Raw genomic sequence first — 14,312 nt, 5'->3', positions numbered from 1 at the left:
ATAGATAGATATATAATATTATATTTGCATGTATGCCCTTTTCCAGTATTATAATCTAATTATATTCTCTTTACTGTGTTTATTGTCAAACGGTTATTTGCACTATTGTGTTTAAAGACACCAATATCACTTGTGCATTTGAGTCCTTATACTGTATTTTGAAGGACCCTAGTTTAATTACTTATATTATCACCAATGTTGCGAGCCGCGTTTGATTTTTTTTTGCACATAGGCGCAGCTCACGCCGGTATAAAGAGGACATTGCGCCACTTTACAAGTGCAAATGGATCACAATAAAATCAGCAGCTTGGGCAACAGATACCTAGCATGCAAAAAAATCTGAGAAAGCAAAATGAGTCTCTAGAAGCTATGCTTAAACTGGAGGAGTTTCATTTTCTTCACCTTTAATAATCACTATTCATAAGGTCAATTAAGCACGTTCTACCTTTCTTCATACAATATTCTACCAGGAAAAATAGTTACTTTAAAAAAAATAAAGTTATGTCCCAGGCACAAAGTAAAGCTGACATTACAATACAGTTACAAACGTTGTGATTACAGTAAGAAACAGCCAAAGTCTGGAAGGAACTTGGAGGATGCTGGTGAATTATCCAGCCGTGGGAAGAGGGGGAGTCGGTACAACAGGGACGAGTGACTAGATGCTTTATTGAACCATGGGACTATTAGCAGGTTCCTGGAGGCGAATCTCAGGAGGTAAGTGCTGGGTACAGTGGGGGTGAGAAGCCTGCTCAGATAATTGGGTAACTTGTCCAGAAAGTATTTGAAGGGGAGACAGGAAAGCTGCATGTTGCGTCTGGACTTAAGGGACAGCCAACCTGGTTCAGCCAAGACATCACAATGGTGGGTGTTGAAGTTACATAATAAGACAAAATGGCATACAGTGCTAAAGAATGTCACGTTTGTTGCAGTGCTGAACTATACACTATATCCATAGTGAATAATTAGCATTAGCATCTGCTGTGCAATACCCAACCTCCCTGCCAGAGTCCTGCCCATCTTGTGTGGTCCTCAGAGAAACAATTCAATGTTTGCGTTAAGGAAACCAATCGTATTGCAGTTGTTGGTTTTGTAAGATATGTGGGGCTGCAGCTTGACCAGAAACTCTTCTAGATAACGTTTAAAATGGACTTAAGCAGCGCTCTTAAGCATGCACAAGACAGACACTAGTGTAAATGTATAGACTAACTAAAAGCATGTAAACAGCCTGTGCAGGCGATGCATCCATAACTCAGAAATGCCTTCTCCAGGGACGTCATGGAAAGCCGCGCTGAAGATAATGAACTCTGCGTGGCTTCCAAAGACTAAACTGATCTCGCTGTACATCCTCCTCCCCATGCCGCCGCTGACCTTTTACTTCCCCCTATTTATATACTTGCTATTTATTCATTATTTTTTTAAAGCCCCATGAAAAGTAATAGCAGCCTTCAGTGTAAACTACGACGTCAAAAGGGGGGTTTGTTCATAGACGCGGACAAATTGTTTGGGGATTTCTTCAAAAACGACAAAAGCGATCACGGCATTATCGGGAAGAACGATCAATGCAGGCAGGACATACACAAGCAAACGTGGTCACTGCAGAAACCCAAACCTGACTAACACCAAGGCACAATCCCAGAGTCATGCCAACAAAAACCCTGTGATTAAAGAATATATAAAGTGCCCTAAAAAACACACCTTTACAGTACATAAGTGGGGTCTTTCACAATGTAAAAGCCAAGTATTTGCTTTAGAAAGTGGACCTGGGAAGTAAGCGGATAGAAAGCCTGATGAAGGAAAGTCTGATCCGCACGAGCCCTTCCTGGCAGCGCCAGCAGCGCCTGTGTCACAACATGTCCGGAACATTCTTTGTTTCTTCACATAAACTATTCATTTTACACCAGTAGAGAAAAGGGTTTTTTTTCTAGCAGACTGTGTAAAGAAGAATAGCAATGTTGCCACTTGATACTTTTTCTCATCACCTACCGTTTGCCTCCCGAGCACTGATTAATAATTAAATCACTTGCTATTGTGACTGTGCTTTATTAATTTGCTTTGAGTACTGGAGAAATAAAGGAGAATGGAAAAGGCAGGCGGGCAGGCAGACATGAGGTTTAAGTTATTTTTCGATAATTGTTGTCAAATGCGATATGGCACCAACATGTGGGCTCTCAAAGATTCAGTATTATAAAAGAGAGTGAACTAAATAGAAAAGGGGGTCAGAGGCAGCGCCAGGGGGAGTGGCGGTGGGGGGGGAGAGGGGTTTGGGTCAGAGGCAGCACCAGGGGGAGTGGCGGTGGGGGGGCAGGGGGGTCAGAGGCAGCGCCAGGGGGAGTGGCGGTGGGGGGGCAGGGGGGTCAGAGGCAGCACCAGGGGGAGTGGCGGTGGGGGGGGAAGCGGGTCAGAGGCAGCACCAGGGGGAGTGGCGGTGGGGGGGCAGGGGGGTCAGAGGCAGCGCCAGGGGGAGTGGCGGTGGGGGGGCAGGGGGGTCAGAGGCAGCACCAGGGGGAGTGGCGGTGGGGGGGGAAGCGGGTCAGAGGCAGCACCAGGGGGAGTGGCGGTTGGGGGGGGGTTAGATTTATCGTCGGGGGGAGTGGCGGTAGGGGGTCAGAGGCAGCGCCAGGGGGAGTGGCGGTGGGGGGGTCAGAGGCAGCGCCGGCGAGAAAAAGGGGGTCAGAGGCAGCCCCTCCCAGTCTAGGACATTTGGTCGCAGCCATTTTGCCACGACCAAAACGGCTGCCAGTGCTTCACCGCAACTCACCCCACCGCCACCGGCCAATAAAGTAAGTGCCCTACCCTAAAATCCCCTACCCCAAGAGCTAAAGCCCCTTAAATTAACCCCCTACCCATAACAGTAATAAAACGTACCTTAGAAGCAGCCGGCATTTCAGCGGCAGTACAGCTGCGCCAGCGTGAGTCGCTGTGAAATGACTGCAACCAAATGTCCCATTCCAGTCCCTCCTCAACTCTCATGCAGCCAGAAGTGAAGGAGAGGGGCGCGAGAGCAGGTGACAGCTGTGTGACTCACCCCCACCCCCTCCTACCTCATTGCATCTCCGCCAGCCCATATAAAACAGCACAGAATACCTGATGTCGGGGCTTAACCCCCGAAACACTGACAGGTCACTGCAAATAAAAGCGCCTCTAAAAATTGCCTCTTTATATTTTCAAGAGTAGCAAATAGATCAGAATGTGAAATTACCATGTAGTTTCGGTTAAATATAAAAGCATATTTTAAGGAACTAAAAACCAGCTACCATTGTGATTTTATAAAAACTTGTATATAACTCAGTCTTTATCACAGCAATTTAATGACTTCCTTAATCCTCCATCAGGCGCGAGTTGGTATCAAAAGCCTGATGCATTGTATATTGCGTCAAGTAAATTTGCAGACAAAAAAACATTTTTAAAAAACAAATAAAGTTATTTCACACGAGCAAGTGTTAGAGCAACTTGACGCACAGAAGCGCACGTAACAGGCTTCCTAGAAAGATACAGGGTGCGAATACTGTTTGCCTTCTGTCACTGTCTGCAGGGTGACTGATTTCAGAAATTAAAAGATTCTGTTTGTTACCAAAACAGATACACCCTTTACTATTAAAGAAACCAACAACTAGTTCAGTGATCCATCCCTTATTTATTCCCTATGAGTTGGAAGAGAAAAGTGGCTGTATTTCTGCAAGGCATGAACAGTATACAGATAGATTGAGGCTTTGGATTGATCTCTGGCTGAGAGACAGGGTTACAACTGAAGGAGAGGAAAGCATACATTAATATTCATTTCCAATCACTGGCATCAGAAGGAAAAGGGGGGGGGGGGAAGAGAACGACAGCTGATTGCTTTAGCACTGGCTTTGCTTTCTGGCTGCATATTTTTGCATCTCTTCCCATATTAGTATTTACCAGCGACAGTTCCCATAATTTTACAAAAACCTCACCATATTAAACTTGCAAAACAGTCACAAAGCCTTAAATGGTGCCGTGTCAGACAGGGATCCCCCCCTTCCTGACAGAGGGACATTGCAGCTGTACAGATGTCATGGTGGGCAGTAACGCCTACTGCAACGCCGGAGCGTTTACACGTGACGTAGAAGTCCGTGTACGTAAATACTTGGGCAACTTTCTTATGGGAATTATAGTGTACGTTTACCGTAGTCACAGTTGGGATAGGGGTACGTAGCGGGCTTGAAAACCAGCACTAAAATTCACTATTCAATGAGAAAGTCCAGCACAAGTCATGCACAACAGTATAACAGTAGGAATTACAGGCCTACAGTCAAAATCTCATTCTTTTCACAATGTACAGTTATGTATACAATATTGTATGGCAATGACATCAGGGCTGGACCAATCCAGGGCACGATGTGTCCTTTGCAGGACCGCAAACTTAGATGCAAACTGCACCACACGTGCACACCGTGTGGGGATTCTAGTTCTCTATCACTGAGGGGGGTGCTTCCAAAGGCAATTCCCACAATCCCTTGCATACCACCCATAGAGTAAGGCACGTCCCTTGCCCCCCGATGAGCTCAGGAACTAATGTTGCCTGGCATTGGTCAAACAATGAAGGGGAAAAAAAAAACTGTCAAGTCTCCCCTGAATTTGGATTTTTTGAGCCACGCTTACGTACCACAAATCCCAGCCTAATCGCAATGCTGCGACAACGAACATCATACAGAGACTAAGCAATTTGTGCATCACTGAATGCTTACCGTGTCCCCATGTCAGAATAGATATCAATCAAGAAGTTACGTAAATAGCGTGTGCACATATGCACAAATACGCAACATTTTAGAAAAGATCTTTTTAACTGAAGTGACGGTAGAATAGCTTGTGTCAAGAAAGCAGTGTTCTCTTAAAAGATACCATTGGATTTGGTATGGTCACAGCTAGAAACCTAATCTGATATTGCCAACAATGTACTGTAGGAGCTAGTCACTGTAGTGCAGTGTTCCTTCCATTTGAGCCGCGGCTGGTATACTTTGTTGCTTACTTATTTATGAGAGCCATCTTTATTATGCAGAGAGTCAATTACACAGGCCACAAAACTAAAACCGTTGTGTGAAATGGCACGCCTCTCCACAGGAAAGATCCGCTGGATTAAATGTATGGAAGATGTTTTGATGTCCTCGTTATAAAGCAAGGAGAGGTGTTTTAGGCACGTTCTATAGCGCCGTGCGTGCGCACGCGCGGAATTTTAGTTGGCTGACGTGAGTCAGCCCTTCTACACAACGACCGCGCGCGCGCACGGCAGGGAGAGGGGAGCCGACAGACAGCGGCGAAGACGGGGAAAAGCATTTTTTCGCGCCGCTGCCGGCGCTGAATGTATGTATGTGTGTGTATATATATGTATGCATGTGCGTGCGTATGCACGTGTGCGTGTGTGCACGTGCACAAACGTGTACACACTATATAACAGCCCTTAGATCAGTGATACCCAACCAGGGTTCCGTGGAAGCAGTATCACGGGTTCCTCCTATGTACCACAGACCCCCCTTCCCCCTGGGGGTAGGGTTTTTTGGTATGTATTTTGTAGGGTGGATTGAGAGAGAGTGGGGTAATTGACGGAAGGTAGGGGCGAGTGAGAGAAGAGAGGGGGGCAGGAGGGAGTGAGGAAAAGAGGGAGTAAGAGTGACACGCAAGGGATAAATAAATGCGAGGTGGGAGGGGGGAGAGTTAGTGAGATGGAGGGGAGAGAAATACATGGGTAGAGGGTGGGAAAGAGGTGGCTCGTGAGGTGTGGAATGTTGTCACTGACGCCTGTCGAACTTAATATGTGTCAGCCAGATAGGGGATCCCCGAGATTTTTCAAAATACTTCAAGGGTTCCCCCAAACAAAAAAGGTTGGAAATCACTGCCTTAGATAGAGAAAAAAAAAGTGGTAAAATTGTCCCTCAACTAACATCGGAAGTTGGCCGGTGTCTAAAGCACTTCTCCTTTTTGTGTGTTATTTATATTATTTGTTATCTATATGATTGACATGTGTATTACTGCTGTGAAGCGCCATGTACATTAATGGCGCTATATAAATAAAGACATACATACATACCCAAACAATTAATCCCAATGGCTTTTTACCAGTCGTGTGGCCATTAAACATTTGCTGGATGAAATAGAAGAGAACTAAACTGGGAATATATTTAGGCTCCAATTACAGGCAAAAGTTTCCCCAAAATGTTGTAGGATAACACACTGGTATTAACATAGCATTAAGCATTCATACCATGTGACATGTTTAAAGGTTAATCCCACATAGCAATCCAGAAAACATCCTTTCGTAAAGGATTCAACAAAGTTCCCTAAAAGCAAAGATTTTACTTATTTTTTTAATTACAAGTTGGATTTTTTTTATTGGGACCTGAATGGGAAAGTGTTGGCAATCAAGTGCTTTATTTAGCCTTAGCACATGCAGATCAGAGAAACAAAGATAATGGGAGGAGGAGATAGGGGAAGGTGGGCTGTGAAAACTCTTGTTGAGTGCAGCAGAAGTGAGCAGCCAGAGGATAGCACATCCTCCAGCTCAACCAATTTACAATGCAACCTTGAAAAATTACTTTATCCAAATTCGGGATAAAAAGCACTCAGATGTAACCCCTGGAACAGATGAGTTAACTTTGTTCGCGTGTGTCTTTATTGAAAACAAGGGGTCCCAGTAGCTCAACCGCGGCACCCTGAGATACTTGGGTATGAAATTCCCTTAGGACAGGGGTCTGGCAACCTCAAGAGACATCTTATAAAAAATAAATTCTCCAAAATATTCCAACAGCCACAACACTTGCATGAATATTAAACCCCCACAAACACATACTGTACACCAATAGGTATATACTGTATAAGTATTAACAGTGGTCGACAAATCACCAAAAAATCTACTCGCCACACAAAAAAATCTACTCGCCACCTAGTACCAAACGTGTGCTGCTTGGGCCAATAGGAGCTCGCCACGATGTTAAATCCACTCGCCCGGGGCGAGCAAATGTATAGGTTTGTCGAACACTGAGTATTAACATACGACAATGTGGGGGGAATAAAATGCAACTCACAATAAAAAGTCCCTTAGTTTTTTTCCCATTGTTTCTGTGCAAAAGTGTCATTTACAAATACAACATACATACATTACACTACCCACACCCCCAAAAAAAACATACATTACCCCCTCCCCAAAAACACCCACACACGCGTGCCTCTCTCCTGTACTGACCCACGCCTGGCTCTGGGACGTCGACTCACGCCGGAAGTTGCAACACGCACCGGCATGACTGTCCAGAGTGGGACCGTACAGGAGAGGGGCAGGCCAGCAGCTGGGGAGACGTGGAGCTCGGCGGCAACAAGGGGTGCAGACCTGTCTGAGACCTGTGAATGTGCTCACAAGTGATTTTTATTTTCTGTAACAAAATCTGACATCTACAAGTGTTCCAGTCACGCTGTGGATATGGGGAGTTGAGAATTGGAAGGGGTTTGCTTTCCTGTGGCTGCTCCCTATTCTGCGAGGTCACTGCAAGCAGAGCATCTTCTTTCCCTGGCTTATATCTTTATTGGCTCTAAAAAGGTAAGGCAAACATTGCCTAACAATCACAGGCCCCTAAGTAATTCAATTTGTATTTATTTTTCAAGGAAGTGGGACAAATATTTGCAGTTAGAGTGGTTAGGGACGCTTAAAAACAGCCAATTAGATTGTCACGTCATTTACAGAAGGTTGTATTTTCAGTTGGTTATGTGGGATTGCACCCTTGATAAATATTAGAAAAGTAATTCTCATATTAAATGAGTTTTAGCCTTTCAGAGCACCCGGGAAGTGAAAGGGCCAGGGAGGACATTTACATTACATTTTCTAAATATATTTAATTTGCAAACAGGGATTGCAACACTTTGCAAAAAAAAATTTAAAAAAAGCTTCAATATTCAGCCATATCTTCCATGTATCATTTCCACAGATTCTGGGGTACAAAAGAAACGACTGAAAAGTTTCCCATAAAAAGATAACATGGATGTGTGGTACTGTACGGATATAACGAATACTGTTACTTTGGAGGTACGAGTTAAAATATCAACACCTTGTAAATAAAGTGAATAAACAAGGACGGAATGAGGCTGATAACTAGTATCTGAGTTTGACTAGATGAACTTGAAAGGCAGTGAAGACACACACACACACACACAATGGGGATTTACTACACGCAGTACTATTATAAAGTAACTAAAGTAACTATTATAAACAATGGATTCTGGAGTAATCTTCTAACCTGCATTAATCTCAGTTTTGTGATAGTGGTGACTCAGCCCGTGCAGAGGCGTGCTGAGGGCAAGCGGGTGCTTTCCCTGGCCTTGGTTAACACGCCGTCCGGGGGCGTGTCGGGGGGCGGGCCAGTGACATCACGGAGCTGGTTCGCCCTCATTGGGCGAACCGCTCACGTGACCGGGCCTGCGCTCCCGTGAGCGCTTGAATTTAACATTTTTCTAAGACTTACGCTTCCGCATGCAAGCGAGCCCCTGCTAAAGCCGCTCTCATTGTGGCTGCAGGGGCTCACTGCCAAGCAGCAGCGCGCCTCAGCGCATAAGCGCTGACCATGCCCGAGGCCTAAGTCTTGCTGTGGAGTGAGCGCATTACCACATTAGTATTACTGTTTACACGTGCAAATAATGAACAGTGATGTTTAAAAGGTCAATTTCATACTAAATTTAAACAGAACGTATTTGCTTTCAACTGTGCAAGAACCAAATAAAGGCAAGCTTCCTTTAACAAGTAAAATATGAGAAGACCACAGATTCCTCATCTTGCACATCATGCTACACAAGGCAGAGAAGAGGTCTCACAAGCTTGTATCTCAAAATTAAAAACCAGCAGCTCAGGGGTGATGCAAGGCAGAATTAGTGTTGGATTAAGGATCTGACTAGAGTGCTTAGACATAAGAAAACAAAACGTGTAGAGAGAAGGGAGGCACTGAGCAGAGATAATAGGAGGAACAATGTAAAGAAACAGGCGACGGCGGCGGCACACCCTAACCAGAGAAGCACAGCTTCACCATCACACAGGCGCGCTCATCATGCAGCTCTTAAATGCTAATTAGGGACCTGCTCATTCAGAAGGAAAGTATACAGAAAACCCCTCTGAAGTTTGCCACCATGTATTGTGTCAATGAAAAGGAACATATTTTAGCCCAATCTGTTTAGAAGACAACCTCTTCTCCTTTTGTTTCTATTAAAGCTTTGCACCAATAATCAGAGAAAATGCTGCTCACAAGTAATATGAAGCAATAAAGCGAAATAGATACTTCAGAATAACAATGCAACCGGTAATTCAGGGTTTGTCTGTGTTTCCGATTTTTGGGCAAATGGAAAGACTCAGGACTGGGAATGAATCTGCGTACGGATGTAGCGACTTCTCAGGAGATGTGCACTGACCTTCTCCAGCCATCTCGTCAGGAATTGATGCGCAAAGTATGTCTCTTTCTACAAACAAATGCCACCGCACCAGTGGTCGTCAAATCACTGGCACTTCTCTAAAGTACCACGTTACTCGGACACACCGCTATGTCACTTAACCCATTCGCTGACAAGCAGGCCTTGGGAACCACACAAGGGGTTAACCCTTTCAATCAAACAGACTGCAAATCTTAAGGCCCGTTCAGTGTGCCAGAGGCAGGACTTGGAGGGAGGGCGTTCGGGAGGGAGGGCGGCAGTCTGCTGGGCAGTGTGTTCATACCCAGGAGAAGTTTTTTAGGAGTTGAGGAGGGGGTGGGGCTAAAGACAGTGAGGTTAGGGATCGAGGCTGCAGTCTTGAAATCATTCTCAAGAATGATTTCATTGGCTGCCGAGGTCCCAGTGACGCTGCTGCAGCTTCAAAAAACGATTTTTTTGTTTATTGAAACTGTAGCCAGCGTCAACTCTGGGCTTCGGAGACAGGGCAGCTGCTACCCTGACAACCAGTATTCAATTTGAATACTTTGTGTCCCACGGCAGCACGCCCTCCCTCCGAAGCCTGCACGAGGAACGAGGCCTAAGATGTTAATTTCTTTCGGCATTAAGACCAACAAAATATGATCATAGGACTTTATGGCTTGAATGTAAATTGCACTAGCAAAATAGGCTACTAGGTATTATTTTCAAGCACCAGATTATCAAATTAACAGATAAAGAGCATTTTAACCCTCCTACTGAGACGGGCCAGGGACACGTTGTGAAGTAATGCATTTCTATCTTTAGCAGCAAAAGCATAAAGGAGAAGATAGTCCAAGCATATAGCGCTCACAATTATCCCTATCCTACAGCACAAGGCTGCAGAAGCTGCCGGAAGCATTCTGTAACCTGGCACGCCTGAAGTGACAGTCAGGTTATTTTTATGTCCTGAGCACATCTCCCAAAAAAAGAAAAACCCTGCACATTTGTTCACAATATAATCAAGAGAAAGATCAAAACTAAATAAATAGTATGTGCACAAAATGTTCAATGAAAAAACAAAACAAAAAAAAAAAAAAAACAATTGCTCCACAATTTAGAAACGTATCAAAATGACATTTTATTCGAATAGCAAGAGTCACAAAGTAAGTCACTAAATCCCAATGACATGCAAGTCTTTTTGATACTTTTCTAAATGGTGTATGCAGTGATCATTTTTCTACAATGAGTACATCTCCGGATGCCACAGAGGTCCTCATAGCACCACGATTAGATCACCCCGCATATAACAATTCCAACAAGCAGTCGGAAAAGATTGGGAGTGTGTTATTCTGGCAGGGAATAGGGTAGATTTTACACTTGATACAGGGATCTGCTTTTGCAATCACATTTTCATTTTCTCTAGGCCGTCACGTCTGTTCTGCTACTAAACGACATCTCTAAGATTGTGTAGGATCGGAGTCAGCTCATTACCTATAGTTACTTGGAGTAATTGCATGATCAGAATGTTTGGACTGGTATTAAGTTCCCGAACAACTAATGTTTCATTCTAGGGAAACAAGGAAAACCCTGTACTTGCATATCCTTTGCTCTAGTCAGGCCTTGTTACACTGCTGCATACAGCAGTGCCAAATTAAGTTAAATCTTAAATGCCTGGAAATATAAAACCCATTGTACACTAATAAAACAGGTTTGCAACATGCTCGCCTACATTAATAACCCATTCGCTGTCAAAGTGTCCGGTAACGCATTGCTTCAGCCCTTCTGGCAGTGAAGGGATTATACATAGGCCAAACCTCTGAAAAAAGATTACCTCCCACACTGGATGAAATAATTCTTTCAAAGAATTTAATTCTGAACTTTGTTCTATTTTTCAGGCCTAACTTCCAAAATCGTTTGGCATCAATCACCAAGTTACAAGACTTTGCTTTTAAGATAACAGAACATAGGAGCTGGGTAGGAAGGAGAGGCCAGTAAGAGGTCCCTTGGGGGTATTACCCAACATCCATATTTCTTTACAGCTGTGCTCCTCAAGTAGGACTGACCTTTCGGTTACATTTTCCTCACCATTACCTGTAGTGGCCTCCAGTCACCGAGACGACTTTTTAAATTCATGAACCACAAGGTTGGGAAAAAGTCTATTAGCCTCTTGGTTGGTGGAGGAAGCTGCAGAGCTTAGGCTATGCACAGAGATCTTTCCAGTTCTCTATATCCCCCAAGCTAAAGGGTAAAGAGTTTGTAAGAAATTGTTCTCACAGGAGGGACACAAGAATGTCACTTTGCTCCCAGTGGAGACAGCGAAGGTTACTACAGACACGAACTGAAGAAAGCCTGCGGTTTCGTTTTAGCAAGTTACGTCAGGAAACATCTATGCATGTGCAGTTTCTCCCTATCTATGGGGGTCAGTGGCAACCTGGACACGGTCACACAGCATGATTGCCCAGTGGATGTCACCAAAGGGTTGTCAGTCTGGTGGATGAAACGGTTCCACAGACCTGCCAAACGGAGTCTCGCCTATTGAATGCTAGTCTTGCTTATTTTAACATAAGTGACCAAAAACTTCAATCAACCCTCCACCCTCTTACACAGCAATCCATTGAAGGAAAAACCACCACCTCGTTTGGATCTCTAGATGAGAGCTATGGTTAACCAACTGGAGGTCAGTCTAACACAAAGGTAAGACTTGGACCACGCTTAAAGTGCTGGCGACGGATGACATCACCCGTCGCCACCAGCGAAAGTTATTATTTGTTTAGTGACGTTCGCCAGTGACATCACTAAAGGGTGCGCAATTTGATTGGTTTAGAGTCACGTGGCGACTGTCTAAAAAAAATCAAATACCAATTTTGCAGACGCGACGTCGCTCCGTCGCGCTTACTATAAGCGCTGGCACCGGAGTTTATTGTTTTGTTTGAGCGACGTCGCATCGCCGTCGCAAGGCACTATAAGCGCAGCCTTAGCGAGTCACTCATCCCAACCCAGTGACAGAGGTCTCCAAATAGGAGAACTATATACAATAGGAAGAGAAGCACCAAGCTTGTGATATAAATGTTCTATCCATGAAGTGCCCCTCGGGCTGGTGATTTACATGGTTACCAAGGAGGTGGGGTATCCTCTTTATAGCCCCCCCCCCCCAAAGGGAGATGACAGCACCTGCTGCTGTACACAAGTGGTGCGCCCCCCCCCCCCCCCTCAATATAGTTACCCTGGAGAAGAGCCACCCCCCTCTATATCTAGACACCACAGGTGCGTCATATCCAATCCACCCCCCACCACCACTTAATACAAAGTGCCCCCCCCCTTCAATTACTGTACATATAGTGCTCACCCCCCCAGTCCGGTGTGTGAGGCACAGTGAGTCTAGACACCCCCCGGGCTGTGGGTTATATAGAGGCTAATCACCCCGAGAGTAGTATACAGAGGCCTGGAGGTTATACAGAGGGACCCCCGGTTATCCCGCGCTCTTACCAATGATGGTGGTGTTACAGAGGTTACCCCGCTTACCGATGGTGGAGATAAAGAAGGCGGTGTTATACAGAGGGACCCCCCCCCCCCGGTTGCCCCGCATATCGATGGTGGAGATAAAGAAGGCGGTGTTATACAAAGGGACCCCCCCGGTTACCCCGCTTACCGATAGTGGAGATGAAGGTGGTGTTATACAGAGGGACCCCCCCGGTTACCCCGCTTACCGATAGTGGAGATGAAGGTGGTGTTGAACGCATCGTCCGAGAAGCGGAAGAGGACGCAGGTCTTCCCCACCCCGGAGTCTCCGATCAGCAGCAGCTTGAAGAGCAGGTCGTACGTCTTCTTCGCCATCGGATCTGTGTGTGTCTCCGCGCCTCCCGGATCCTCATACACCGGCGGGCCTCCGGGGGAGCACCGGGAACAAACCGGGAGGGACCGAGCTTCCGGGGGAGAGGGCGGGGGCACTGGGAGAGAGGGGAGGGAAGCACCGGGGGAGAGAGGGGGGGAGCACTGGGCACACCGGGAGGGGGGGGGAGCCCCAGCACCGGAGGGAGGAGAGATATACCCGACTCTTCCACACACCGGCTCCACTCCTCGGCCGGGGATATCCGGCTCGCGGTGCCTTTTCTTTATCCAAGTCCGCCGCTGCTGCTGTCTGTATGCGGCCTCGCCGGAGATTCTTGCTCCGGACAAAATGGCTGCCCCTCCCCCCGCCTGCTACTGCACACTGAGCGCGAGACCGCTGCGCGCGGCCAAGGCCCCTCCTTACCCGCGCGCACGGGTTGTTTTTTTTTTTTTTTTTTTTAAATCAATCTTTATTGGCAATGTTGAAAATCAGACACAATGTACTGCACTTTTTTTTTTTTTTAATCATGCTCCTTCCTGCTGCTTGCTGATTCTCCTGATGCGCCTGCTCTTGCTCTTGCTGCTGCTGCTGCTTGCTGCTGCTCGTGCTGCTGCCCGTGCTGCTGCCTGCTCCCTGCTCCTGCTGCTTGCTGCTACTGCTATTGATCCTGCGCCTGCTATTGCTCCTGCTATAGATCCTGCTCGTGCTGCTCAGGCTGCTGCCCCTGCCCCTTCATCTCTGAGAGACTGATGGACTTTTGATTCAAGCACAGATTGACATTTTGTCACGAAATGCTTTTAATTCTTGTACCCTTGTGAGTTTATTTCTTCCACTTCCCTCCTTTTCCCATCATTAAATATACGGTTTTATACTATGGGGCGTGCGCTCTCTCCTCTCTCTTTTCTGCAGATTCCAAACAGATGTGGTTAATCCCCTTGAGAGCAGCCGGAGACCCCTTTTCCAGCATCACCATTATCATTGTTGGACATTTTTCAAAGGACTGTTTTTTACTTCTTTTCTTTTTTCATCACAGTTTGAATTAATATTTGGTTTTATATTTAACATTATTATTCAATTTATTTTATCAGGCACTTATACATTTTGTATT

At 45.8% G+C, this 14,312-nt stretch overlaps 1 protein-coding gene across 2 annotated transcripts in view; it reads right to left on the bottom strand.

The window, feature by feature from the left end:
• RAB10 (RAB10, member RAS oncogene family) overlaps window positions 1–13,597 on the bottom strand; it is a 62,601-nt gene extending 49,004 nt beyond the window's left edge. Inside the window, exon 1 of one of the 2 annotated variants that reach the window (XM_075595343.1) lies at window positions 13,025–13,597. In XM_075595343.1, coding sequence (XP_075451458.1) covers window positions 13,025–13,115 — 91 coding nt within the window. In that variant the 5' untranslated portion in view covers window positions 13,116–13,597. The remainder of the gene's footprint in view (window positions 1–13,024) is intronic. The other variant, XM_075595342.1, reaches the window with a different exon arrangement.
• Window positions 13,598–14,312: the final 715 nt, after the last annotated feature.

Source organism: Ascaphus truei, chromosome 4 (genome assembly GCF_040206685.1).
Source record: "Ascaphus truei isolate aAscTru1 chromosome 4, aAscTru1.hap1, whole genome shotgun sequence".
Classification (NCBI taxonomy): Eukaryota; Metazoa; Chordata; class Amphibia; order Anura; family Ascaphidae; genus Ascaphus; species Ascaphus truei.
Note: the sequence above shows the minus strand (reverse complement) of the source record. Positions and strands in the feature narration are given on the sequence as shown.